The sequence below is a fragment of the Rattus norvegicus genome, chromosome 4 (genome assembly GCF_036323735.1).
Source record: "Rattus norvegicus strain BN/NHsdMcwi chromosome 4, GRCr8, whole genome shotgun sequence".
Classification (NCBI taxonomy): Eukaryota; Metazoa; Chordata; class Mammalia; order Rodentia; family Muridae; genus Rattus; species Rattus norvegicus.
The window spans coordinates 117,060,515-117,085,555 of record NC_086022.1 but is presented as its reverse complement, the minus strand read 5'-3'; the positions used below and the strand labels follow the sequence as shown (position 1 = coordinate 117,085,555).

The 25,041-nt window shown below is 43.9% G+C and overlaps 1 protein-coding gene and 1 long non-coding RNA gene across 2 annotated transcripts in view; one reads left to right on the top strand and one right to left on the bottom strand.

Annotated features, from left to right (window-relative positions):
• M1ap (meiosis 1 associated protein) overlaps positions 1 to 25,041 on the bottom strand; it is a 90,825-nt gene that overhangs the window by 8,900 nt on the left and 56,884 nt on the right. Inside the window, exons 5-7 of the mRNA XM_006236719.5 lie at positions 19,066 to 19,239; positions 17,305 to 17,467; positions 16,601 to 16,742 (exon numbers count right to left, since the gene is read on the bottom strand). Coding sequence (XP_006236781.1) covers positions 16,601 to 16,742; positions 17,305 to 17,467; positions 19,066 to 19,239 — 479 coding nt within the window. The remainder of the gene's footprint in view (positions 1 to 16,600; positions 16,743 to 17,304; positions 17,468 to 19,065; positions 19,240 to 25,041) is intronic.
• Positions 6,561 to 12,572, top strand: LOC120102319 (uncharacterized). Its single transcript, XR_005503658.2, has 2 exons — positions 6,561 to 7,059; positions 12,047 to 12,572. It is a non-coding gene; the product is annotated as an uncharacterized LOC120102319 (long non-coding RNA).

Sequence of the window (25,041 nt, the reverse complement as noted above, 5' to 3'; positions counted from 1 at the left end):
CTTTTTCTTTCTTTCTTTCTTTTTTTTTTTTTTTTTTTCAGAGCTGGGGACCGAATCCAGGGCCTTGCGCTTGCTAGGCAAGTGCTCTACCACTGAGCTAAATCCCCAACCCCCTCTTTTTCTTTATGATAAGATTTAGTCTTAAGGTTTAGCAGCCATTCTGGAGCCATAAGGCAACAGACATAAAAGTGATGTCTATCTGCTATGGATGCTGGAGCACAAAAATGGAGGTGGGTCCTTCGTTGGTCAATTGCATCAGCAATGAATTAGTTTCTCCCCAGATATCTTGTTACATGAGAAAAATAGGATCTTAATTATAGGCTGGGCTGGGCTTGGAGGTATACACTCTTAATCCCAACTTGGAGCAGAGGCAGGTGGATTTCTGTAGTGTAAGGCCAGCCTGGTCTGCATAGCAAGTTCCAGGCCAGCCAGGTATACATACATGTTCCAGGTCTACATACATGTCTCAGAAAACTTAATTATTTAATCTACAGTTATAGAAGTTTTCTTCTAGTTGCAGCCTAATGATTCATTATGGATACAAAGAGAAGGAAGAGAATATAGTTATTGACCTCTGGCTGACAGGAATAAAAGCAGCACTGATGCCTTGCAAGATCAGATGAGTGTTCGTTATTGCAAGCAGAAACTTTAATCTCATGGGCCAGCACTACCTGGGTCTGCCATCAGTGTGATGGCCAGTGAACAAATACAGTTCGCAATTAATGGAGTATGACCAGTTGCCGAGTGAGGTGTTTCAGAGGCAACCAGAGAGAGCAGGTAGGAGCAAAATACCCATGGCTTGTGAAGAGAGACGCATCTCCTTGGTATAATGCACGCCTGGGGCCTTAGGAGACTGGAAGGAAGCAAGGAGAACCGGGAGGGCAGAAGCAGCTGTTGCAGCATCCAGTACCCTTCTTGGCTTGAATCTGAAAAAGTTCCCGTAGACTGTGTGTTGAAATCTTGGTCCTCAGAAGATGGAACCATCTGGGAGAAGTTAGAAACTTTAGGAGGCGGGGACTAGCTGCAGGAAAGAGGTCACCTAGGGGCGTATCCTTGGAAGTTAGATCTTACCTTGTCCTCCCTTCCTGTCACTCTCTCTGCTTCCTGTCCATCATGAACGGAATAGTCTCCGCCACATGATCTTTTTCATCATGGACCTAGAATCAACTGAGCCAAGGGCTATGTTCTGAACACTTGAAATTGTGAGCCAAAGTAAGTTCTCCCTCTCTTGACTATCTCAGGCATTTCTCCGTAGTGCTAAAAATCTGACTAAGACAGCCTGCGGCTCTCACACAAGCTCTCATAAGCAGGGGAAACGGTAAAAGATTCCCAACCGTCTGAAGCAGGTTACCCAGCCCTCACAAGTGAGGAAGGAGTGCTGTCCAGAACAGGCGACAACACAGACTTTTATACCTTTAGAATGACGAACACCATCCAAAATCTTTTCTCCAACTGCAGTAGAATGAAACTAGAAATCAGTAATGAAAGCAACAATAAACTTCAACACGTTCACAACCGAGGAAGTCACGGGAGAAACTAGGAACTAACTTACAGCGAATGGAGAGTAAGACACAAGCTAACAAAGTCTACGGCAATCTGCTAAGGCAGGGCTTGTGGTAAGAGGAGAAACAGAGTCACCAATCTTTCCCAGCGGTGAACCTGTGGGCCACTACAACGACTGGTCTGGCAAGATAGGCCCCTGGGTGCAAGAGTAACAACTTTCTGATTGGCTTTAAAGCCGACTTCACAAGTTGAAACCCATACCTGATACCATTACCATGGCCAGGAATCTGTGACTAGAAAGATCATAGGCCCTTGGGGAGAACCTGCTTCTAGTAGTCTGGTGAGTGGACATAGTATCAAGCCAACTCCTGATGACCTATCTCTACACCCGTAAATTAGAGTGTGTCTTAGCCCTCACTATACAAACTTCCTTTTTGCATTAGATAGCAACGGACTCAGAGACCCACAGCTGGTCAAGGTGCAGAGAATAAGAGATGGTGGCCATTTGTATCACACTCCTCCACCCAAGGCTCAGGGATCATGGTGGAGAGGGGCAGAGAGACTATGAGAGTCAGATCTGGTAGATAACTATAGGAAAACTGTTTTCTGGACATAAGCAAGACAGCTGCATGTATGACTCCATAACAATTGAGATGGCATACAGAAGCCAAGATTTTTTATTTTTTTTAGGTATATGAGTGTTTTGCCTGTGAATCACATGCATGCCTAGTGTCTGTGGAGGTCAGAGAGGACATCACATATCTTGGAACTGTAGTTACAGAGCGTTGTGAGCCACCATGAGTGTGCTGGAACTGAACCTAGGTCTTCTGTAAGAGAAACAAGTGCTCTTAGCTGCTGAGCCGTCTCTCCAATTCCTTGGGTTAATATTTAAAAAAAAAAAACAGTCAGTAAATTATACAGTGCTGTCTTAGTTAGGGTTTCTGATGCTGTGAAGAGACGCCATGATGGAGACAAGTCTTATAAAGGACAACATTTGATTGGGGCTGGCTTACAGGCTTAGTTCAGTACTGTCATGGCAGGAAATATGGTGGCAAGCAGGCAGACATGGTGCTAGAGAAGGAGTTTAGAGTTCTGCATCTTGATATGCAGGTAGCAAAAGGAGACTGTTTCACACTGGGCATAGCTCGAGCATATACCTCAAAGCTTGCCTCCATAGGGACACACTTCCTCCAATAATGCCACGCCTCCAATATTACCACTCCCTATGGGCCAAGCATTCAAACACACGAGTCTATCAAAGTCATACCTATTCAGACCACCACATACGCTAGTAAAATAAAGAGGAAAAAAGACCTATATACTTATCTAGTAGATTTCATTTTTAAAAAACAAAATTCAGTACCCTTTCACATTAAGCACAAACAACAAACCAGGAGTTGGGGTAGAGCTCCCTTATCTTGACAAAATGCTCAAACCAAAATAAAACAGCAAAAATGAAAAATAACTTGTAGCTTCCCGCTGTAGTGCCTTGTGCCTAGAATTAGAGCATTTGGGAGGCTGATGTAGGGAGGATCACTACATGTTCAAAACCAGCCAGGGCTGGGTAGGGAGTTCCAGGCCAACTTGGACTCTGTTTCAAAACAAATAAAGAAGCAAGCAAACGACTCCCTACCCCTACAAAACTCCCTCAGAATTATAACTCACAGGGGTAAACGGTAGCACACTGTGGTTTGAACAAGAATGACCCCCTCAGGCTCATATTTTTGGATGCTCGGTCATCAGTGGTGCTATTAGGAGGTGTAGTCTTGTAGGAGGAAGTGTGTCACTGGGGGCGGGCTTTGAGGTTTCAAAAGCCCAAGCCAGGCCCGGTTGTTCTCTCTTTCTGCTCCCTGTTGATTAGGATGTAGAGTTCTCAGCTATTACTCCAGCCTCATGTCTGCCTGCAGGCCGTCATGATCTCTCACATGATGGTGAACTAGGCCTCTGAAACTGTAAGCCAGCCCCAGTGAAATGCTTTATTTTTTCTTTTGGTTTTTCGAGACAAAGTTTCTCTGTGTAGTCCTGGATGTCCTAGAACTCACTCTGTAGATCTGGCTGGCCTCAAACTCACAGAGATCTACCTGCCTCTGCCTCCTGAGTGCTGGGATGAAAGGCGTGTGCCAACTCACTCTGTAGATCTGGCTGGCCTCAAACTCACAGAGATCTACCTGCCTCTGCCTCCTGAGTGCTGGGATGAAAGGCGTGTGCCACCACTGCCTGGCTTAAATGCTTTCTTTTTTTTTTTTTGGTTCTTTTTTTTTCGGAGCTGGGGACCGAACCCAGGGCCTTGCGCTTCCTAGGTAAGCGCTCTACCACTGAGCTAAATCCCCAACCCCTTAAATGCTTTCTTTTACAAGACTTGCTGGGATCTCCGTGTCTCTTCGCAGCAACAGAACACTACGACACACACTTTGCTGCTAAGAGCAGAAAAACAAATATATCTGGTCTTATCCATTATGTACAACACTGTACTGGGGACATGATAAAGACCAGAGGCCCTTTAGGAGGTTAGGATTCTGGGTTTGACCCCAGGTGAGACCCATCCATGAATATTCCAGGTATATTAACAACATAGCACACGGAAACTGGAGCTTTCTGACTTATGCCAACAGCTGCTCGACAGTTACCACAACAGAGAGCAGTGGACAAGCCCGTGCTGGCTGGTATTGGTGCTATGAAGGCCAGGTAAGATGCAGCAACAGACACAAGGGTGGAAGAGGACAGGCAACCAACGAGTGGGGACAAGGCATGATGGGAGCAGGAAAGCTTCACAGTGAAGGCATTTAAGCAGAATCTGGAAAAAGTGAATAAAACTTTGTGAGATGGGCAGAGGCCAGGGCAAGGGCACAACAGCAGAGGTGTGAAAGAAGTTAGTGCATTCGGGAACAGTAATTTATTAGTGTCTCTGGAATGGAGACTAAAAGAAGCTCGGTAAAAGATAAAGCAAGGAGAGTAGACCAGGCTGGACCACAGGAGGCCCAGTGACCTTGCTAGCCTTCTGCCTTCATGCTTACTCCCCTCCTGACCTTCAGAGTCTAGCCTCTAGCCTCACTCTGTTTTTCTTCAAGGCTCTTGACCTGCCATCACCCCACTCTGGGCTTGCAACCTTGATCTTGACTCTTCGCCTACACAGCCAAGGACTTTCTGCTTCTCCACCCATTCACAGCCCAACCAGCTCATAGCCTGTGTGCTCAGACTGGACACATCCTGACTGGAATTCTGTCACTTCAGTGGCCAATTGGGACAGCCATGGACTGGAAACTCAGGAATGTGTCTCTAGAGACGCTGACATTTTAAGTAGGAAACTGAAAGAGCTAGGTGGTATTTTCATTTCTTTTTCTAGTCCACACAGAGCTAACTCTGAGAGAAATGAGGATGTGGAAAGTGAGTCACTGGCTACATAACTGGGCCTCCACAGTAGGGGCCAGTAATTGAAACAACATTCTCCTGGTAATGGAGGGATTCATCTCAGAAAGACTTGGAAAAATTAATGTTATTTTCTTTTATATATCTTTATTCCCTACCACATTTTATGAAATTGTTATTCAAACATAGAAAAAAATTCGAAAGCACGCAAAGACAAAATAACGAGTTAAGGAAGTTGGTGGAAGGAGAAAGGCAGTAATGGAGCCAGGATTAGAAAAGCTGTCCAAGATGCTAGGGACCCCATGGTTCTGGACATACAGTCTGGGAGCAGCTGCTCTCGGATATTACTGAGTAACAAGTATGTTTCAGAGACTGCCTGCGATTGGTATGTCAACGAGCCCCTAGTGACTGTAGAGTGGTTTAACATTTGGAACTTGAACAAACTTCCTGGGCTCAGTCCCGGCTCTACCATTTCCCTGCACCTTAGTTTCCTCATCTGCAAGACAAAGATGGTTCTTACTTTATAGGGTTGTTATGGTAACAGATTAATCTGATAGTTGTAATGTACTTGGAACTGTGGTAAGCACAAAGTAAGCATCATAAAATATTATGTTTGTAAAATTAGCCAGGCATAATAGTGCACATTTGATTCCAGAATTCAAAAGGAAGAGGAAGGTGGTTCCCTGTGTATCCAAGGTCAGCTTGGTCTACATAGTGAGTTCTGGGCTAGCTAGGGTTATGTAGTGAGATCTCTGTCTTTTTTTTTTTTTTAATTAAGATGTGTTTAATTATTAGTTGCTTCTTATTTTTGGGTAATTTTTAGATATAGGTCTATAAACACATCAAAGGACTATAAGAACACAGACTGTTATGATTTGAACTGAGTGAACTTTATGAGATTGGTAGATGCTATGCAGTGATTTTCTCTGAGAGTAAAACCTTCCATCTTGGAAGATCCTGAAGACATAGGATGTCAGAAAGGAGGTAAGACAACAGGATGTTCTAAGGGAGATGGAACAGTTAATCCTTCAGAGACGCTCCTTAAGCTCTTTAAACTCAGGAAGTAAACAATGCAAAGTCTTCAGGAAGTCCCTGAAACTGACCAGACTCACTAGGCTCCTTTTCCCCAAGCATGTAAGCTGTAAGGACTGCTGAGAGATACCCATCAGACAAAGGTGCTTAGAAGAGCTGCTTATAAGAGGCTCAGACCAAGCAAGCTGCCTGGAGGAGGCACAGACCATCTCAGTTACCTGTAAAGAACACTCTCCCCTGCTTACCCTGTCCAGCTGCCTACAACTATGCAATGCATTCCAAGTTTCAGGCTTTTGTGAGCTGTCACTCATGCTGGGGTGGGCTTTTGGTAATGCAGCTGTCTTTGAGTTGTTTCTGTTCCTGTAAGTAACCCCTTCCCCATACTCTTGTAAGTAATTCCAATAGAATTCATTGGTTCACCATATTGGACTTTAGTGGTATCTCTACTTTGGTCTGTCATCAATTTCCTATATAGAATGGAGAGATGTTTGTTTTGTCTCCAAGAACTATTATCACAAAACATAAAGATAGAGAATACTATCTATCAGAAAGATTGGGCAGAGCTTTTCTGATGAAAGTCAGATACCCAAATAAAACAAATAATCTTTGAGGAAGACAGAAATGGGGCGAATTGCAGAAAAACAAAACAAGAAACCAGGGAATGGAAAGTACATTTCTGACTGCAGTTGACTAAGGCTTAAAGCACGTGCAAAGTGTAGTTGGAAAAGTTACGTAACTTTTATAGCAGAGGAGCCTGATGGGGCGACACGGATGGCAAGGATCTGACTATTGCAGCATTCATTTTGTCTAGAAAGCTGCTCCAAATGAAGAGCTGGAGGAGAGGAAGCAGTGAGCAAACTCACCTATACTTTGACTTGTGGGGAAGCTCGTGAACCCGGAAGTGAAAACATGGAGTCAACTAACTGGCTGGGGCGAATTAAAGACTGCACTCTGCGTGTAGTCAGATGACAAAGGTGGATATGAGAGCTCGTGGTAACAGCTACTTCTGCATCTGGAGATCACTGCAGGCCGCTTCTGCCTCCCAGGACAGTCAGAGAAGCTAGGGAACGTATAGAGACTGTTTCTAGTGAGGTCTTGTGGAGGATGGGAGCACGTGGAGAGGAGAGGAGGGACAGCAGGAACGGAAGAGCATGAAAGGTGGGGTATTTAATGCTCTTCATTCATTTGGTTGGAATATATGTTAGGTGAAGGGAATGATGGGATATAAAGCTGGACCTTGAATACTAGACAGAGAAATATAGACTTAATGGTGTAATAATAGTCTCTAGAGGAGAAAGGTTCCAGAGAGAGGTGGGAATTAGGATAGCTCCATTCACCCCGAGGGCATGTGTTGAGTTTAGGTGGGAGGGGATAGTGGTAGTCATGATGGTGGAGCTCAGAATCTCGGGTTCCTAGATTCTGCTAAGAGATGTTTACAAGGAAGCAGCAACTAGCAGATCTATTGGCAGAGACCTGGTGGTGGGGTAGGGTGTGACTTAAGCCAGTTTTCCACTTGGGACATTTGTGATATGAGTTATATAGGTTGGGAGGCAGAAGTACTTGTGAGACGTTAAGTGTTTCAGGAGACTTGGGTGGAAATGATTAGAGTGGAGAACTTTTGGGGTGATGGGAGTCACACAGCACACCGGGCTTGTCGCTGAAAGCTCTGGAAGATGGATTGAGTTGAAGCAGGATGGCCACCCAGCTGTGACTCAGTACAGTACCTGAGTACTCTGTCTGCCCGGTGCAGGGAAGGGTGAGCCCTCTCTACCAACTGAAGCCTGTATAATACATTTATACACAAGGGAGGCTTTTATTAGATGTTCGGTTAAAGTAAAAATCATGTCAGGACTGTATGTTTGAAAACCAAAGACCAAAGAATGAAACAAATGCACCAGATTAAGGCTTAACTGTAAAGAACCTTAAATGCTTAAAACTACATGTATTTGTTTGTATGAGTGTATGTGTGTGTGTGTTGTGTGTGTTTGTGTATCTGTATTGGTTTATGTGTATGTAAATCTGTGTGTGTGTGTGAGTTGTGTGTGTTGGTTTGTGTGTATGTAAGTCTCTGTGTATTGAGTGTGTGTGTGTGTGTGAATCTGTGTGTGTGTATGTGAATCTGTGTGTGTGTATGTGTGTGAGTTGTGTTTGTTGGTTTATGTGTATGTGAATCTGTGTGTGTGTGTGTTGTGTGTTTGTGTATCTGTGTTGGTTTGTGTGTATGTGAATCTGTGTGTGTGTATGTGTGTGAGTTGTGTGTGTTGGTTTATGTGTATGTGAATCTGTGTGTGTGTCTTGTGTATGTGTGTTGGTTTGTGTGTATGTGAATCTGTATGTGCGTTGTGTGTGTTTGTGTATGTAAATCTGTGTGTGTGTTGTGTGTGTGTGTGTATGTTGGTTTGTGTGTATGTAAGTCTCTGTGTATTGAGTGTGTGTGTGTGTGTGTGTGTGTGTGTGTGTGTGTAGGTCAGAGGATAGATTGTAAGTACCAATTCTCCCAACATGGAGGTCCCAGGATCAAGCTTAGGTCATTAGGCTTGAACTGACCCCTAAAAGTTGTCCTCTAATGTCCACATTTGTGAGTGATCTTACACACAGAGAGACACATACACATGCAAACAAACAAAAACAAACAAACGTAATGATAGCAAAAGAGAACAAGAAGAGCTAGGCATGGTGGGACATGCCTTTAATCCCAGCCCTCAGGACGCAGGCAGGTGGATCACTGTGAGTTTGAAGTCGGTTTGGTCGATATAGGGAGCTGTAGGAAGGCTAGGATGATGTAGGCTCTGTCTAAGAAAACCAAAAAAAAAAAAAAAAAAAAAGAAAAAGAAGACAGGAGGAAGCAAATGGAAATTGTAACCAACAACTCTGTGTAAACCGTGCGCCAGGTGCTTTACACATGCAATTGGATGCACTCAAACACATGCAAGGCACATTTTAGAGTTTCGGTTAGATATGACAGAGACAAGAGTTGCTAGTGTGTCTCATACGTGCCTCTTTCCTTTCTTTCTCCCCTGCTGTACCGCTTGCAGATGAAGCCTTGCTAGCGCTGGCCTTGAATATTTTATACAAGATCTCACAATGCTGCGAGTCATGTCAGAGAAGCTAAGTCTGCGGCTGAGTGGGAGGAGGAAAGCAGAGAACAGGGCCGGGAGGATGTGGTGAGAGCCTGAGTGTGTGTGCACGCATGTGTGTAAAGGGCTTCGGGACAGCAGCTCCAGGTTACAGATAACTACTGAGCGAAGGAGAAAGATATAAGAAAGGCCATTGTAGTTACAAGATGGATCTTCTTTGGTGTTTTTCAAAAACACAAATTAATTAATTAAAAATTACTTTTGGGTCGCTCAATAATTTTTTTTTAAGATTTATTTATTTATTATATGTAAGTACACTGTTACTATCTTCAGACACACCAGAAGAGGACATCGGATCTCATTACAGATGGTTGTGAGCCACCATGTGGTTGCTGGGATTTGAACTCAGGACCTCTGGAAGAGCAGTCAGTGCTCTTAACCGCTGAGCCATCTCTCCAGCCCAATAATTTTTTTTAATATGTCATTCTGCAGAGACTAAACCGCAGGGGGCCACTGTGTTTGCTGGGGTTATGAATACATAAATACACCATAGTTAGAGATATGTTATGTTGCTTATGTTCACAGTCAGGAAACAATAAAGGAGCAGACCGGGGGCTATCAAGTTCCAAAGTGCAGGCTTTTCTCGAGCAAGAGGGATATTTTCATCAGAATACTTTAGAAAACTGCCCAAACCACTCCAAAGTAGAACAGGGCCAGGAGAGATGGCTCAGCAATTAAAAAGTACCGGTTTGCAATCAGAGGCCAGACTGTTTCCCGGCACTTATACAAGCCAGAGATCCCGACAACTCCGAGGGACAGGGACGTGGAGGCAGGTGGATGACTGCAGGTCCTGGCTTCCAACCTAGCCTAGAATTCACAAGCGTCAGGTTCAGGAAGAGAATCTGCCTCAAAGAAAAAGGCAGAGAGAGAGGACACTTGGTGGCCATTTTTTGTGCCCCCCCCTCAATTAGACACACATACACAGGTAAATCTTTAAAAAATAGAGGCAACAAAAGGGGAATTTATTTTCTGAGCCAAAATTTGACTGAGGTAACAAAAGGGGAATTTTGAGACAAAATTTGACTGAAGCTAAGAACTTGGTTGGGAAAGTGGGGAAGTGGTAGAAATACCAGGAAAAGGCAAGTGTGTCAGTTTGGATTTTAGAGTAAATTAAATTTACATCTCAGTCTTTAAGTCAAATCATAGGACAAACACTTGAAAAATATGACTTGAAATATGCTTTTCTCTAAAAAAGGAGTAGAACATATAAGGTCTGATGGAGAAAGGCATCTGGAAAGGGCTCACTAAGGAAGCACCATTGAGCTGTGTCTTTCGGGTTAGGATAGGATTTGAACACATGGAGATAAGAGAAGGGACAGCATGAACAGAGGAGAATCAAAGGTGGGGAGATTAATACTCTTCACTCATTTGGTTGTATGGTATGATTTTTTTTTAAAGATTTATTTATTTGTTTTGTATGTGAGTACACTGTAGCTGTCTTCAGACACACCAGAAGAGGGCATCGGATCCCATTACAAATGGTTGTGAGCCACCATGTGGTTGCTGGGGATTGAACTCAGGACCTCTGGAAGAGCAGTCGGTGCTCTTAACCACTGAGCCATCTCTCCAGCCCCCGTATGGTATGATTTGTGAAGAGAATAATGGGAGATAAAGCTGGACCTTGAATATAGACTGTGTGTTTGTATTCATATATAGGTGTGTGTGTGTGTGTATGTGTGTGTGTGTGTGTGTGTGTGACGTGAGGGATCAAATCTAAGGATTTATGCACACACCAGGCAAGTTCTCTATCACTGAATGACAACATCAGCTGAAGACACAAAGTGTTTTGAAGCTGTAGATGGCAGACTCACTGCCATGCTTCAAGGCCAGTTGGGGGGCTTTGCTATAAGCCGGATCAAGAAGGAGAAACATGCAAAGCATCCCGACTTGTGAAGAAGTGAGTGCAGTATTAAAGCACAAGCAAAACAGGGTGGGCTTGAAAAGCCCAGTGAGGATCCAGGGAATTCGGGTGACGGGTGGATTGGGTGGCTGAGGTTCATTAAATGAGTGGGTGCAGGCACAGAAGAAAATGTGGTGTCCAAGGAGGCAGTGAGGCTGGGGGTGGCAGTGCACGTCCTTAGACCCAGCCTTGTGCAAGACCCAGCCTCGGCAGATCTCTGTGAGTTAGAGGCCAGCCTGGTCTACATAGTAAGTTCCAAGCCATCCAGAGTTATAAAGTGAGTCTGTGTCTAAAATAATCAGAGAAAGAAAGAAAGAAAGAAAGAAAGAAAGAAAGAAAGAGAGAGAGAAAGAGAGAGAGAGAGAGAGAAAGAAAGGAAGGTTAAGGTAGTTCACCATGCAGGTAAAATGGAGCCAGGGAAGGCAAATTAGGAGTTTATGAAAAAAAGTTTTTGAAAAGCACCGGGGACAGGAAACAAGGACAACTCCAATTTAGGAGAGAGAAACTGATGTGGCCCCGGTGACTCGACTGTAAAGGACACCATGGCTGAAAGTGGCTGAGGTTTTAAGCCTGGGTGACTTAGACAGTGGTGGGGCCGCTATTAACAGAAAGACAGAAGTTAGAAGAGAAGTCGGCTTGGGGAACACCAGTGTGGGAAGGCTGGGGCACAGAGCGCTGCACGGGGAACTGAGGAGTCACTGGATTGAAAAAAACAAATAAAACATAAAAATCCAAAACCAAACAGGGCTGTGGAGATGAATCAGCAATTAGGAATTTTTTGCTCTTCAAAGGACCCAAGTTTGGTTTCAACAACCATGTTAGCCAGGTCATAACTGCCTGAAACTCCAGTCCTGGCCTCGGTAGGCACCCATAACAAGTGGGGTATACTTACACACACACACACACACACACACACACACACACACACACACACACACACACACACATAAAAATAAAGATCCAAAAATCAAGGTTCGGGGGACTTGTGAAAGCAGGGTTAGGCAGGTTCAAACTAAATAACCAGCCTTGTCACATGATATGTGTAAAATATTTCTTGTTGGATGAATGACTTGAAGCTTGTGAAAAATTCTTTTCTCTCTCACACTAGGTCACTCCGAGAAGGCGTCATTCAAAAAGTGTGGATGCAGATCGTGAAGACTGACCTGCCCCTCCTCCCACTAGGAGAGCAGTATTTAATGCAGTGGTGGGACAATCAGGGCTGAGAAAATGGTAGCACCATCCACACGGTGAATGGAGAGAACGGACTCCTGAAGGCTGTCCCCTAACTCCCATGCATGTTATGGCACAGAAACCTCTTACTTACCAAAGCAAACACACAAACAAATGTGAATGGAGAACAAGGAGCCATTATGAATGGCCAGACTCTATTCTAGCCCAGTGAAATACAGAAGCCTACATCGTGAGCAAAGGGAGGATCAAAACCATGTCCAACGGCAATACTGGGAGGCAAAGGCTTGTTTCAGCTGTCTGTCATTAGAGGAAGCCAAGTCAGGACCTCAAGACATGAACTCGGAGGCAGGAACTAGAGCAGAGCGCACAGAAGAAGCTCTCTATGGCTTGCTCAGACTACCTTTTTTTTTTTTTTTTAAATAAAACTCAGGATCACCTATGTAGTTTTTTTTTTAAATCAATTGTTTGATTTAAAATCAATTGTTTGATTTTACTAATGAAGACTTGGGGGTTGGGGACCAGATGTTGGGGTGAAAGCTTGCTAATTCAGAGAGGCAGAGAAAGCACCCAGCTGACCTTCCTCCTCAGTCCACATCCCAGAAGAACCCCTCTTTCATGCTGTCTCAAAAACCTCCTTCAAATCAAATATCTGTCCTTTCTACTTCCTGTGCGTCTCTCTATCTGTCCTCCCGACTGACTCCCTCTATGGTCTATGGTTTTTTCTTAATAATCCTATGTTCACTTCCTGTCAGCTGATTGATTGTTCTGCCTCTTGGCCTATGGTTGACTTTATTTAAGTCGTTTACAATATTCAATCAGAAAGCTCTTGGATTAAACGTGTGTCCTAAGGCTGAGCCACACCACAACTAAAATCAGGTTTTTTCCCAGTAAAAAACTGGGCTCACAGTGTGATCAAATATCCTACAATACACCTACCCAGACGGGGGGTGGTGGTGGTTCCCACATCAAGAAAATGCCCTGCGGACCTGCCCTGTGGCAGCCTGCCAGTCTTAGGAAAGCATTTTCTCAGTTGAGGTTCCCCTTTTCCCAGATGCCTTTAGCTTGTGTCAAGTTGACAAAAGGCCAACCTGGGCATCCGTTCCGCTCTCTTAGGACATTAAGTCGTTTCTAATTTTCTACCACTGTAAACTACACCGAGACGAACATCTTGTTTGTGTGTATCTTTATCTCATTTTCTTGGGCAATAATCCTGCAAGAGTTGTTAAGGGTGTACATTTTCAGGAAAATGTGTTAAAATGCTAATGTCTAAAATATCACATATAAGCCAGGCATAGTGGTGCACACCTTTAATCCCAGTACAGCGCATAGAGGCAGGTGGATCTTAGTGAGTTTGAGGCCAGCCTGGTCTACAAAGTGAGTTCCAGAACAGCCAGGGCTACATAATAGAGAGACTTTGTCTCAAAAAAACAAAAATGAAACAAAATCCCATACTGAACCAGGTGTGGTGGTACCTGTCCATAATACGAGTGGTCAGAAAGCAGAGGGGTTATCCTCGGCTACATAGCAAGTTCAAGAAAATTAACCTGGGCTACAATAGATCCAGCCTTAAAAACAAAAACAAAAACAAAAAAACAAAACAAAACAAAAAAAACCAAGCAGGACCAGGGAGGCGGAGGCGGAGATAGGAAGGTCTTGGATTCAAGGCTTGTTTGGGTTGCAGATTAAGTTCAAGTCCCTGGGTAACTTAAAATGAGACCTGTCCCAGAATAAACACACACACACACACACACACACACACACACACACACACACACACACACACAAATGGAAGTCTGGGGATATAGAATGGGGGTAGGGCTAGGAATTTGATTGGCATATGTGAGATCCTGGGTTCAACCTCCAATATGTCAGAAAGAAAAGAAAAGGGTTACTAAGGTACTGGGAGAAATGCTTGCTGAGTGATGGATCCTCTCAGAGACCCTGAGGAAGTGGGTGGAGAACTTAGTAAACTGAGCGGAGGGGCAGTCACAGAACCCATTGATCTGTTGCCTCCGCTCTGCAAAGAGGAGTGGCCGTTCTTCAGACTGGAAACAGGAACTCAGTGGGTGGACACCAAGAAACAGGAAAAGCAGCCTGCTTCTGACAGCGAAAGACAGTGCTGTGCTGCCCTTTCCTTTGTGCCTGTCACTCATGAGTGACACATGTCTGTCATTGTGGTCTACCTCAGTCAAACCTGAGTGACGCATGTTTTTCACTCTGGTCCACTTTGGTCAAACCTTTGTTTTCTATAAGATGTATTTTATTTTTAGCTATGTATGTGTGGGTAGGGGCAGATGAGAGCAGCTATCTGTGCAGAACAGAGCTGTTGGCTCTCACTGGAGTTACAGGTGGTTGTGAGCAGGACATGCGGGTACTGGGAATTGAACTCAGGTCCTCTGGAAAAGCAGCATGTGCTCTTTTTTTTTTTTTTTTTTTTTTTTGTTTGTTTTTTTCGGAGCTGGGGACTGAACCCAGGGCCTTGCGCTTGCTAGGCAAGCGCTCTACCACTGAGTTAAATCCTCAACCCCTAGCATGTGCTCTTAAATTCAGTGCTTTCTCTCCAGCACTAGGTCAAGTATGTATTCAGTACTTTGTCCTTGGATTCACTTTTCAATTATTTTATTTCAATTTAAGTGTTGCGTTAATTTTCTTCTTTTCTTTTTTCCTTTTTTCTTTTTTAGGTTTTTGAGACAGAGTCTCATGTAATATATAGTTCTGGCTGGCCTAGCACTTGCAATGTAGACCAGGCTAGTCTTGAACTTGCAGAGATCAGCCTGCCTCTGTTTTCTAAGTTCTGGAATTAAAGGCAAGTACCACCACATTTGGCTTTTTTCCTTTCCTTTTTTTTTAAAAAAAATTTATGTGTATGCATGTGGGTTTGAATGTGTGTGTGTGTGTGTGTGTGTGTGTGTGTGTTTGCATGCGTGCGTGTATATGCGTGTATACATGCATGCCGTGTGTGTTAGTGGAGACCAGACCAAGGGATCAGAGCCCCGGAACTGGATTCATAGGAGGTTGTGAGCCGTTTGATGTGGATGCTGGGAACTAAAGCTGGGTCCTCTGCAAGAGCAGTAAGCTCTCTTAACTGCAAAGTTGCCTCTCTAGTCCCTCACTGGTTTTCTTTTTACAAGTATTTATTGTTAGTCTGAGTGTATAATTTGTGTGTGGGTGTGGGTGCCACAGCCCATGTGTAGGGTCAGAAGGTAACCGTGTGGACTTGGGCGAGCCACATTAATTTTCCGTTCATGTGTTTTTGTTTTGTTTTGATTTGCTTCTGTTCTAAGGGCTGACATCTTGATGTTCAAGTCAGGCACCAAGCACCCGTTGGATACTTCATCCTCATCACATCCATCCCGCACTGAGCTCTAATTGGTTATATATGCCTACAAATAGTTCTCTGTTGTATCTTTCTAACCATGACTTCAATACTATTAATCTATTATATATATTTCTGTCTCCCCTATTACAGAGGAAACTGATATATCCATTAAGTCATCACTGAATGTAAATCTAGGGTCAATGAAATGGCTGGCATGGATCAGGACCAGAAACTGTTCTGATAACCAGTACAGTGTTAGAAGGCTCCAGGACTTAGAACATTCATTGTTATTCGTGTGTGTGTGTGTGTATATACAATATTTGTGTGTGACTGTGGCTACAAGTGTGCCACTGTGCATGAGTGGAGGCCAGAGGACAATTTCCTGGGTGTGTTTTCATTCTCCACAGTGGATCCGGGGTTTGAACTTAGATCTACAGGCTTATGTGGCAAGTACTTTTACCACCTAAGTCCGAAAGGAGGTACATTTTAAAGCATCATTACTCCTGTTTAAAGGTTATAAAATAAAGAGTTATGGCTGAGTTCAGGAAGCATTCTTCATACAAGCGGAATTCCTTTTTTGCTCACACTTGTAACTGCTACCCCTAAACTGACTTCTACCTGACACTTAGAGATAAGAAATGAATCCCTGGGCTTCTAGCCATGGAGTCAGTAAGAGCAGCACCTGGGCCTGGGGAAGTGGTGTGCTCAGTAAAGTTGATTGCTGTCAAATCTGACAACCCAAGTTCAGTCTCTAGGACCATATGACCAAGGGATAGAACTTATTCCAAAACGTTGTCCTCTGATCTGTGCCATGGCATTTGTGCTCCACCCCCTACACATAGGCACACAAAACAAAACAGAGAAAGTCTATAGACAGTAGCATTTGTACGGAGTGGGGAGGTTCTTTGTATCTCACTAGATCAGTTGGTCAGCTTGTTATAGGCTGATGCCAGAAAAGCGATCTGGTAGTGAACTAACGGCTCCTTTGGGCTCATCTAACAGAGGCAACATTATATTCACTGTGGATTTCAGAGTATTTCTAGGGTTTCCACCCTTTCCAGGGTTGATGCAGGTCCGGGTTAGGGAAGAGTGTTAGTGGCTGTTTTTCTCTAGTTGTTGTGTGAGCTCTCTTCCCCGGGGTAGAGCACTCACCATCAAGCAGTGACACAGGGCATGAAAATGTTGTTGGTTTGTTTCCAGCTCATCCCAGTCCAGCTGCCAACAGCTTGTGGGTCTGAGGATGAAGGGCAGTCCATAGGTCAGGGACTCACAGATCCCACTAGATTTCAGAGCCCTGGAAAAGAAAGACTTCCTTAGTGGTATTGTGGATCGGCTGTGTAAACTACACAGTGTGTGATCAGATTTGCACACTGAAAGTTTTCAGAGCTCAGCAGCCTTCACTTGGGGCCTTAGACTAAGAACTAGAAAGCAGCAAAGTTGGGTTTTGCCATCGCTGTTCTGCTTGAGAGCTGGGTCCCCTGAAGCAATAATTCTAGTACCTAGAGTAGAGGAAGGGCTGGAGTCGGGATCTTGATACCCCTTTCCCCTTGAAGGGTCCATTCCTGTACTAATCCTAGCAGGCTTTTGACAAACATCTATTGAATGGTTGGCCACTTTTGTATCAACCTGGCCTTTCTCTGCACTCAGAGGCCATGTTTCCAATTCTTGCCTTATGTAGCAAGTCTGTGTCTGCTCCTCTGGTTTCCACTTGCTGAGGAGCCCAACCTTACTTTTCTCATGGCAAGCTTGTAAGTGCTATTGGCCACTGCTGCAGAGATGTAATCTGAATCTCTGCAAGCCCAGGCCACAGAAACAGTAAGAACAGCTTAGCCTGGCGAGGCTTCCTCAAAGCATACTTGATCACTTGCAGCTTGTATGGAGAGTCTGACGACAGGGAGGCCATCTGGTAGATCGTGCTGATGTCTCCTTTGGGGTCATCTATTCTCGACATGCTATCGGCTGTACCAGGAAGCAGGGACGGGCTGAGAAATCGCTCTTGGAGATCACATTTCAGACATACTACAGTAAAAGGGGAGTTAGAGAAGAGACCAGGTTACAAGTTACCTCAGGCTATGCCACTAAGAAACAACAATTGCTTCTACTTTATATTCACTGAGCAGGCAAGGGTCAGGAGGAAGTAGGGGGGATGGGAAGAAGAAAGCGAGCTTGGTTTGAGGAGGTAAAGGCAAATCTGCAACCTGTGGTCTAACTATTGCTCTGAAGAGTTTACTTATTCTCTGAGCCTGACATGATTGTTCCTTGCTTTACTGCTGGACTGACTGGGCTGTTGTCTCATAGAGAGATGTCTGGTTTGCCCATTCAAGAGGAACACTCAGCAAATGGTAAAATATGCAGAGGCCCTTGGGTTTCACATTAGGAAATCTTGCCTCTGCTGCTTCCCTGTGGCTTTGGCAAGCGTGCTGGTCAGATGAAGGGAGAGCAGGAAAGCGGAAGTCAGAGAGTCAGCTGACTGCTACTGTTTTCCTCTGGGCTCTTCTAGGGGCCGTCAGGAGCCGTGGGAGGCACAAGTTCCTGAAATAGCTTATTTTTAATGCCCTGGAAGGAACCTGAGTATTGGACTGAGTATAATGCCTCAGAGCACAGTGGTGTTATGACGTCAGGAGTGCATAAATTGGTACTGAGCTAGACTACTCTTAGTGTATGTCACGCTGCCCTATTAAGCCTTTTTTTTTTTTTAATTTAACTTCTTTTTGACAGGATTTCTTGCAGCCCAGACCAGATTGGCCTTTACTTTGCTAGTAGTTGGAAATGACCTTGAACTCCTGCTTCTCCTGCCTCTACCCCAGGACTCCTTGATGCTACAAGGTATATATATATATATATATATATATATATATATATATATATCTGGTTTGAATATCGATGGCAAACGTGCAAGCCTGTGAACACTGGATCCTTGTGAGAAAGGGATGGTGATTTGTGCAATGACCAGACGGCCACGTGGAGCTTGCTTCTGAGTTCTTGCAATTTTCCTCAATTTGATGCCTACCTGGAGAGATTTTTAAGAATTTTATTCTTATTTTACGTGTGTTTTTCTGTCTTCATGCGTGTGTCATACATGGGGCCAGTGCCTGAAGAAGATGTCAGATCCCCTGGAACTGGGTTTATAAGAGATCGTGAGTTCTGGGTGGGTGCTGGGACCTGATTCTAGGTCTTCCACAAGAACAAGAAGTACTCTTAGCCACTGAGCCATCCCTCAAGCCCCAGTGAGAAGACATTTGTTGATTCTTCTCACCACAGGCAGCATTGGTATTATCAAGGTAAAAGAATCTTTTAAGATAGAGTACCAATGCTGCCTACCATATTGAGTGCGAATATTGAGAACAATGCTTGCTTGTCTGTATCGTTACATGGTCTAGCCGTTGTCTTATCACTGCAGCTTCAAAGACTTTGCCTCATCACTATTGGCCCTGGGTGCCTGGGATGATCACTCTTGAGAACTTTTCGCCATCACCAGACAGCTTCACCCAATTCTCACCCAAACCCCTAGGCCTCACATTATCTGTGTTTTGCTCCCTCTGTAGAGTTATCCAGAGTTCTAACCCCAGACAAGGATATTCTGAGCCTACAGAGTCTATCTTTTCAGGGTTCTGTACTTGGATTGTCCTTGGCTCTGGAAGAAGGAGGAAGACTCTGTGGAGTAAGAAAAAGGTGGATGTTTTCCTGGTCAGTTTCAGTGTTATGCAGCCAGGCTTTGAAGAAGACCTCCATGCTGACCACATCGTTGTCCAGAGTCTCAAGGACAATGTCAGCTTCCAGGATGGAACTCTCTGTAGAAGAAAGGAAAATAGTGGTTAAAGTGGGTTTTTTAACATCGTAATATTTATTTATTTATTTATTTATTTATTTATTTATTTATTTATTTAAAGTCCCCCTGCCCCAGAAGGGGCTGGGAAGATGACTGAACCATTAAGAGTATGTCCTGCCTGCTCTTGCAGAGAACCTGAGTTCAGTTCTTAGCACCTATATTATTTGGCACACAACTTCCTGTAACTCCAGCTCCTGGGATCTGTTGCTGTCTCGTCTAAACCCCGATGGTACCTGTACTCACACATGCAAACAGATGTAATTAAAAGTAAAAAAAAATAAATCTTTATAATTATTTAAACATAGATTCATTTTAGTTGAAAATTGTTTATGTGTTGGGGTTGGAGAGATGACTCAGCTGTTGAGAGCACTTGTTCTTGCAGAGGATCTGGGTTTGAAAGCAGCACCCACATGGTGGCACACTGCCATCTGTAACTCAAGTCCCAAGGGATCAACACCTCTTTGGACCTCAGTAGGCACCAGGCATGTGTGTGGTCCAAATATATGCTCGCAGGCAAAAGACTTGTACACATAAAATAGTACAGTGACTATAAAAGTGTTAAAAAAAAGTTATTTATGTGTTTGGGGATTTTGTCTGCATGTATGTTTACGTACCACAAATGGGCCTGGCACCCACAGAGGACAGAAGAGGGTGTTAGGTGCCTTGGAAGTGGAGTTATAGATGGCGGCTGTGAGCTACTTGTGAGCTACATTAATTATGTGCATGTGTCTCTATGCAGGTATGCAGGGGTGCATGTGACCCCCTGAGCTAGAGTTATAGATGGTTGTGAGATGCTTGACTTAAGTGCTGAGAAAGTGAGCTTGGGACCTCTTGGAAGCAGCAAGTGCTGAGCCATTTTTTTTTTTTTTTTTGGTTCTTTTTTTCGGAGCTAGGGACCGAACCCAGGGCCTTGCGCTTCCTAGGTAATCGCTCTACCACTGAGCTAAATCCCTGGCCCCGCCATTTATTATTATTATTGCTATTATTATTATTATTATTATTATTATTAAGACAGGTCTAACTGTGGACCTTTGGCTGTCCTGGATCTCAGGCTGGCTTTGAACTCTCAGAGTGACCTGCCTCTACCTCTCAAGAGCTGGGATTAAAGGCATGCACTACCACACTCAGATAAGTGTTCATTTATTTCTTTGTTTATTTATTTATTTATTTGGTTTTTCTGAGACAGGGTTTCTTTATGTAGCCTTGGCTGTCCTGAAACTTGCTCTGTAGACCAGGGTGGCCTCGAACTCAGAGATAAATAAATAAGATAATAAAAAATAATAAAGAGTCTTACCTGCCTCTTCCTCCCTGTGCTGGGATCAAAGGCATGTGCCACCACTGCTTGGCTGGCAAGAGTTTAATTTTTTTTTTCTTTTTTTTCGGAGCTGGGACCAAACCCAGGGCCTTGCACTTGTTAGGCAAGTGCTCTACCACTGAGCTAAATCCCCAACCCCAGAGTTTAATTTTTAATTAAACATTTTTTTTGAGATAGAGTTACGCTATGTAGCTTCGCTGGCCTGGCTTTCACTGTGTAGACCAGACCTTGAATGTGTCATGGGGCTCCTACCTTTCTTTCCAATTCCTGGGATTATAAATTTTGAAAAGTGTGAACTTTAAGCATGCCTATCTTCTGACACATCAACTGTATGTGGTAATATCTGTCCTAGACATATTCTTGGAGCGTACACAAGAGATTTATACAAAGACCTTCAGCACAGCATTGTCATTCCAACAATGAAACTCCAAACAGGAAGCAAGTCTAGTTAGTGGCCATCAACAGAGGAATGTTTAAATAAATTACGGCACACTCAGACTGATTTGTACTATGTAATCATTAGCAATTTGAAGCTAAAATTAACAACACTGAAATTTAGAAAGGAGTAATATGATCGATCTCATTTGTATGAACATAAAACTATCTGCAAAGTGCATCCATGAGTGTGCACATGCAAAGTGCACCCATGAGTGTGCACATGCACCTATTATAAAGATCCAAAAGGCTGCCATCCAGCTATTAGCTGCTGGGGAGCAGAAATGGGCAGGGTTCTGAGACACATTCCCTTTTAATTCACATTCCTATATTATTTACATTTATCTTTTTTAAAAAAAATTTTTTTAAATGTATATGAGTACACTGTAGCTGTCTTCAGACACACCAGAAGAGGGCATCAGATCCCATTACAGATGGTTGTGAGCCACCATGTGGTTGCTGGGAATTGAACTCAGGACCTCTGGAAGAGCAGTCAGTGTTCTTAACTACTGAGCCATCTCTCCAGCCCCTATTTATATTTATCTTAATTGAGTATTTCTGTTTTGAAATATTCTAGGGCACTGGAGAGATAACTCAAAAGTTAAGATTGCTTGTGGTTCTTGCAAAGGACCAGAGTTCAGTTCCTAAGCACTCTCTCTCTCTCTCTCTCTCACACACACACACACACACACACACACACACACCAAATAAATAAAATAAATCTTTAGAAAACAGCAAAAATATTCTAGAATATAAAAGCTATGAAAAATTACACAGCCATGCTGGTTAGTTATTAACAAGGGACACATCAGTTCTATGTTACCATTTATAGTGAAAATGTGTTTAATTATTACCTCTGTTAAAATGAATCTGAACATTTAAAAGAAAACAGATGAACTATTGTATTGGCCCTACCTTACCGAACAGATTACGAAGTTACTCATTGGTACACTGTCTCACAAGTGTGCTTGGCATCAAAGAGGAGGGGCTAGGCTGGTGTGTGACTAGAGGCTCTGAGTAGGTGAGTTAACAGGCTTTCCTGGGGCACTTCTGGATTCAGCCAGTTCTACCTTGGATGCTGGGGTCTGCTTCTACATAAATGTCAGGGAAAGCCAGAGAGAAAGTAGTGGAGGAGGCATGGACAGAGGACGGGAGGGAAGAGCTGAGGAGAAACCCTGAGGGTCCATCGGAATACAAAGGGCCTAAGAAAAGCCAGTGGTTCAAATGAATTAACGTCTGTGTGTGACTCAGAATGCCAGGCGGTTTATTTCTAGAACGACATTCCTGAGGACAAGTTGTTAAAGGTGGCAGACTTCTCCACCTCAAGAACAAAGAAGGTTCAGTCCATGGTGCTGGCTCCAACACAGGAGGTGCAGGGAGTGAGATGACTTCACATCTCATTCAAGGACTTACCCTGCAGCCAACGGGGAGAGCAAATACACCCCCCCTTTCTGGCCAGCATGATCAACTCTGCTAAATAGTTATGTAGACTCATTCATTACTAGCTGTTTCGTTCATTTCATCAGGGACACACAACTCTCTGTCCCTGTGGAAATTTAAAAGCAGCATTCTTGAACATTCCTTCTCAAATTCCCAACTGCTCCATTGTGTTTTATGGTATATAATAATAAGCACAAGATACTGCCAAAGAAGCATCGTAAAAAACTAATGTGGATCATCTGGAGATGACTGGGCAAACACCTGAGAGCTTATTCTTCTTCTTTCTAAGCCTTTGAACTCTGACCCGAGTTTGGGAATGGGTGAGCAGCTTGTTCTTAGTGAGGCAGAAGAACTATAAAAGCATGAGGGCAAGGATAGAGCTAGAGAGATGGAATTGAGGGGCTGGAGAGGTGGCTCAGTGGTTAGGAGCACTCGCTGCTTTTTTTCAGGAGACCTGGGTTCAATTCCCCACACCTGTACTTTGGCTATTAACTGCTTGTAACTCCTGTTCCGGGGAATTCAGCTGGCCGCCCTCTGGCTTCCCCAGGCACACATGTGGTGCATGTACATACGAAATATTCATAGACATAAAGTAAAAATAATAAATAAATAAATAAACAAATAAAAATGAGAGTCTCGAAGCCGTAAACATAAAGGGTAGAAGATTGGAAACTCCCATGATGAGCAACAGGAGGGGACAAGACATCATCATTCATATTAAGAACCTAGAAACATCATCATCATCATCATCATCATCATCATCATCATCATCATCATCATCAGCAGCAGCAGCAGCAGCAGCAGCAGCAGCAGCAGCAACAAGAACAAAAAGGGTTTTCTAAAGTAATTAAAACTACAAACCTAACTTGGAATGGTGAGACCAAGGAAAAGCAGTTTTGTTAAGAAGGGACTAGTGCGGGCTGGGGATTTAGCTCAGTGGTAGAGCGCTTACCTAGGAAGCACAAGGCCCTGGGTTCGGTCCCCAGCTCCGAAAAAAAAGAACAAAAAAAAAAAAAAAAAAAAGAAGGGACTAGTGCTGGAGAGATGGCTCAGCGATGAAGAGCACTGACTGCTCTTCCAGAGGTCCTGAGTTCAATTCCCAGCAACCGCATGGTGGCTCACAACCATACAATACAACTAGAGTGAACTACTCATATACATAAAATAAATAAATAAATTATGCTTTAAAAAAAAGAAGGGACTGAAGCTGGTGTGGTGGTCCATGCTTTACCCAGCATACAGGAGGCAGAGGTAGGTGGATCTCTGTGAGTTCAAAGCCAGCCTGTTTCACATAGAGACTTCGAGGTGCATCAGAGAAACACAGTGAAACCGTATCTTTTAAAAGGGGGTAAAAGAAAAAAAATGAAGGGAAAAAGTTTAGCAGCAAATATGCTAAAACTAGAACAAAAGGTAAGCATGACGTCACACACAAGGCTGACGTGCAAGTCGCAAGGTTTTGCAGTAGCTTTACTGATGGTTTTGTCATGGCTTAGAGAATGGGTGGCAAGAAAACTCACCAGAAATTGAGGGCAAAGAGAGGAGGCAACAGGATGCAGGGACCGTCTCTAAGGATGGCTCCTGGATGTGTCCCAGAGGCAGAGATGTGGATGTCACCTCTGTTCCTGTTGATTATGGCAGTGACAATTCCTTTTCTAAAATATTCGGCTTTTCCATTAGCTCTGAGGTTGGCAAGCTACATGTTTGAGAGGGTGCAGGTGAAACGGCTCTGAGGAGTGGGCTCTTGGACCTGGCACGTGTTCTACGATGGAGATGAGTCAGGCAGGCAGCACTGTTTGTTGTTAGTGTTTCTAGCCTTTTAGAAGTTTTAATTCATTTATTTTTATGTGTATAGGTGTTTTGCTTGTATGCATGTCTGGGGACCCTGTGGGGACCACAGAGACCAGAAAATGGCATCAGGTTCCCTGGAACTGAAGTTACAGTGGTTGTGAGCCACCTTGTGAGTGTTGGGAATTGTCAAGACTCACACCTGGGTCCTGAGCCTGCTCTCCCTCCAACCCCCATCTAATCTCTTAACTCACACGCTCTGGGAAGAGTGACAGCAGAATTTTCTCATTTGAAGACATTCTCATGTCGTTTCCATAGAGGTGCTGGGCTTCAGGTTTGAATCTTTATTTTGCTGTCTCAGAAGGAATGGCTTCCTTTCAGGGACAAGCACTGGCTGCTCTTCCGAAGGACTCAGGCTGGATTCCACTGTCACCTCCTCTTCTTGGAACCTTGGAGCCATCACACTTCGGAGCCTCCACCTTCTGTGATGGCCCAGGCTGTTCCTTCCATTGTCACCCACTGACACCCTATTTTTCAAGATCAAGTTCAAATGCTGCCGGTACATGTCCTGACCCACCCTGCATTTGTAGGTGACGGGGGAGGGGCAGGCATCTCATTTTTGTTTTTTGTTTTTTGTTTTTTGGTTTTTTTTTGGTTCTTTTTTTCGGAGCTGGGGACCGAACCCAGGGCCTTGCGCTTCCTAGGCAAGCGCTCTACCACTGAGCTAAATCCCCAACCCCAGGCATCTCATTTTATACTTTGTGTTGTCACTGTTGTTAGCTGGGAGCA